General features: G+C 35.3%; 1 protein-coding gene and 1 long non-coding RNA gene across 13 annotated transcripts in view; one reads left to right on the top strand and one right to left on the bottom strand.

Annotated features, from left to right (window-relative positions):
- The window catches only part of LOC106877906 (uncharacterized), a 158894-nt gene that overhangs the window by 13749 nt on the left and 141195 nt on the right, over nt 1-3950 (top strand). For all 8 annotated transcript variants that reach the window (XR_008265247.1, XR_008265245.1, XR_008265241.1 and 5 more), the window contains exon 4: nt 3119-3316. This is a non-coding gene — a long non-coding RNA (uncharacterized LOC106877906). The remainder of the gene's footprint in view (nt 1-3118; nt 3317-3950) is intronic.
- The window catches only part of LOC106878525 (GRAM domain-containing protein 4), a 176116-nt gene continuing 174247 nt past the window's right edge, over nt 2082-3950 (bottom strand). For 4 of the 5 annotated variants that reach the window (XM_052971959.1, XM_052971962.1, XM_052971963.1 and 1 more), the window contains one exon: nt 2082-3747. In XM_052971959.1, the coding sequence (XP_052827919.1) occupies nt 3496-3747 (252 nt within the window). In that variant the 3' untranslated portion in view covers nt 2082-3495. The remainder of the gene's footprint in view (nt 3748-3950) is intronic. The other variant, XM_052971961.1, reaches the window with a different exon arrangement.

The following is a 3950-nucleotide window of genomic DNA, read 5'->3' as shown; positions in this document are numbered from 1 at the left end:
GGCAAGCCAAATAACATCGTTGCCAGTGCCCCTGGACTGGCTCTTGTGCGGGTGGTACATAAAAGACACAATTTCGAGCGTGGCCGTTTTCGTGCGGGTGACACATAAAAGCACCCACTACACTCTCTGAGTGGTTGGCGTTAGGAAGGGCATCCAGCTGTAGAAACTCTGCCAAATTAGATTGGAGCCTGGTGTTGCCATCCGGTTTCGCCAGTCCTCAGTCAAATCGTCCAACCCATGCTAGCATGGAAAGCGGACGTTAAACGATGATGATGATATATACACACACACTAAAGGGTTCTTTCAGAGTTTCTTTCTTCCTCGTCCACTTACAAAGCTTTAGTTGGTCTGAGACTAGAAGAGATGTGCCTAATGTGCCATGCAATGAGACTGAACCAAATAATATCTAAATAACAATAATGATAATAATAATGTTATCAATTTGTGGGAAGGGAGACGAAATTATAATTAATGTGTGGGAAGGGGTTCGAAAGTGTGACTCATATTGTTAGTGCTTGTGAAAGTCTTGCGCAGAAAGAGTACAAGTGTAGACATGACAAGGTAGCCCAAAATCTCCACTGGCTACTATGCCATAAGTATGGATATGAGGTTACGGGTTCTTGGTACACTGGAAAAAGGGGAAGGTAAAAATCCTCTTCCATACAGAAAAGGTATTAGTGCACCAAAGGCCAGATATAGTAACCTTTAGGAGGGACAAACAAGAGTGCCTAATAATTGACGCGGCAGTGGCAGGAGATCAACATATCATCATGAAAGAAAGAGAAAAGGTTGATGAATATGGAGAGCTGAGAATTGAGATCGCTAAGATGTGGCAGCTATGAGAGTCTTACATAAAGGTTATCTCTATTGTCATGGAAGCATTGGGTTCAATACCAGCCAATATGAGAAAAAACATCTGAAAACTTTAGAAATACCCTACAATCTAGGTGTATTGCAAAAGTCGGCTTTTCTTGGAACTGCACGCGTAATGCATAAAGTATTGTCTGTCTGAGGTCCTTGTTGTGACTTGACAAACTGTACAAACCCCCGCTAGACACAATATCTTCAATCGACAACCTCATGATATTGTATACTGTGCAACGTCTATAATGATAATAATTATTACTTTTGGGAGTCTGTTGGAATTTCATGTTTCGTAAATGCTTTTAAACTTCTTTGTTTTAGTATGTTAAAAATTTCCGCTTTCGATTTTATTCCAGAGTGCAGATTGTTAAAAGCATAACATTCAAACTTGTTTCATCATGTTAAAGATTTTGATTGTGTTTTTGACTTGGTTCCATACTTGAGGTCATTTAAAGCATAATGCTTGAACACATGACTGCAGTAGCAAATAGAATAACATTATAGATAATGTTTGTAATGACGATGATGGTGGTGGTGTCTGATTTTTGGCGCAAGGTCAGCAGGTACTTTTTTTTACCAAAAGAATAAAAAAAGCAAAGTTGACCCTCACAAGATTTGAACTCAAAATGTAAAGAACCAGAAGAGATGCAAAGCTCTCTAATGATTCTGCCAATCCATATGATGATGATGATAATAATAATAATAAAACGTATAGTTTCACAAGGCCTGAAATCATGGGGGGAGGGGTTAGTCAATTACTTTGACCCCAGTGCTTAACTGGTACTTATTCTGTTCCCATTCTTCCCACCAAAAGGATGAAAAGTAAAGTAGGCCTCAGCAGAATCTGAACACAGAACGTAAAGATGGAGAAGCATTTCGTCTGACATTCTGGCAATTCTGTCCCACCAGTGAGAATGTCAATTTTTGGCAGAAGGCTGGTAAGTTCAGGGGAGAGCTTAAGTGGAATTACAGCGACCCCAGCAACTCACTTGGTTCTTATCAACCTTGGGTTGGATTTGAACTGAGAATGAAATGATGGACGAAATGCCACTCAGCATTTCATTTGGTAAGCTAAAAAAATTTTGCCTGTTTGGAGCCTTACCACCAATCATCATAATTAGTGATGATGATGATGATGACAATACAAATAACTGAATGAAATATACACAATAAATACAAAACTTGATCTAAATTCAGATTACGACATAAATACCATGTAATTTGCTTTTTTTTTTCTTGTTTTCATTTTCTTTTTTTTTTTACTGATTGATACAACATAGAATTTGATTTCAGTGAGTCTTTTGTTCTTTTTGTTTTTCATTAAAAAATATTTATAATTATATGCATATTTGATATTAAGCATGTAAACACATGTTTATCTTTTCTTTTATTTGTTTTACTCTTCATATATATTGTCTTTATTTTTTATTTTTTAATTAATTTATTTTTGTTTTATTTTGATTTTTGAATTTCTCGTATGAAAATGTTGTTTGCTGCATGTATGTATAAACAAATATATGTGTATGAAATTAAAATAAACAAATAAAAACCTAAAAAAACAAACAAACAAATAGCTTAGCCAAAAGTTGTTGTTTAAGGTAACAGACTTCTTATTTTTAACCCCATCTTTGGACAGCAATATTAAAAAAAACAACATATTTACATCTATATTATGTTTCAATCAGTTTGATATCTGATTGTCATCAGGTGTTGTATTACAGGACACACACACACACACACACATAAAATAACAGACAAGACTGGTATTCAATTGTTGATATCCACTCAGGAAATATCCGATCATCATCATCAGGATATGTATATAGTAGCGGACCAGATTGATATTCAATCAGTTGATATCTGAACAGTTTGATATCCAATTGTCATCAGGTGTCATATTATAGTATACGTATATAGTAGCAGACCAAATTGATATCTGATCAGTTTGATATGTGATCAGTTAATATCTGATCAGTTGATATCACATCAGTTTAATATAAGATCAGTTGATAACTCATCAGTTTGATATCTGATCATCGTCATTTATAGCATAAATATATAATAGCAGAACAGATTCAGCAGCCTAGTGGATAAGAGCATCATAATCCTTAGTTTAAAAATAAAAGTTCCCAGTTCAAACTCGGGCTCGTATTATGTACATGTTCAGGAGTAAGACACCTGGTGATGATTGGAGATCAAACAGAGAATGTAATGTAAATATTGATTTTTGTTTTTCTTTTTGTTTCAAACATAGGCACAAGGTCATAATTCTCAAGGAGTGGGCATAATTGATTATATTTAGCCCCAGTACAAGACTGGTACTATATCTTATCGACCCTGGAAGGATAAACAGCAAAGATGACCTTGGTGGGATTGGAACTCAGAACATAAAGGGACATAACTAAATACCACAAAGCGATTTGCTCGAAGCTCTAGCGATTCTGTCGATGCAGTAAGTATTTGCTTTTTAAAAAAAAAACTCTTTAACTCCAAAGATGACGTTAATATTTTGATGAATAACTTTTGTTTAAGATGAATTCTGTATGTATATCCATTCCTGACCATCACCCACAACTTTTTATAATAATAAAAAAAAGGGATTTTGTTTTTGAAATGTTTGTCATGATGACATCAGCAGTGATTATCATTGTCTGAAATAGCATAAGCAACATTTTCATCAAATCTTAATGTTTGACTCCGCTGGATATGTCTTTTGTGTGGAGAAGACTTTGGTTGGGATATTGCTGATGACACTGGTGAGGAAGACGAAGATGAAATGGATCCAGAAGATGGTTCCGGACAGGCCCAGCCGCCTGCAGAACCTGCTGTGTGTATACTTTGGTAGCATTCTTCTCGATTCAATAAGGCACCGAAAATGTAAGGCTGAAATTTAAAAAAAAAATGTGTTTCAATTTGGGTGAAATTCTCATGAAAATAATGAAAAGGTGTAACAATGTGATGCTAAATGCAGAAACAGATTCACATAAGAAAACCTTCATATGAATACAAAAGCTTGAAATGATGTGATGTAATAATGATGTGTGTGTATATGTAGGTATGAATACACACACACACACACACACATA

The sequence above is a fragment of the Octopus bimaculoides genome, chromosome 11 (assembly GCF_001194135.2).
Source record: "Octopus bimaculoides isolate UCB-OBI-ISO-001 chromosome 11, ASM119413v2, whole genome shotgun sequence".
In the NCBI taxonomy this organism is placed as follows: Eukaryota; Metazoa; Mollusca; class Cephalopoda; order Octopoda; family Octopodidae; genus Octopus; species Octopus bimaculoides.
Note: the sequence above shows the minus strand (reverse complement) of the source record. Positions and strands in the feature narration are given on the sequence as shown.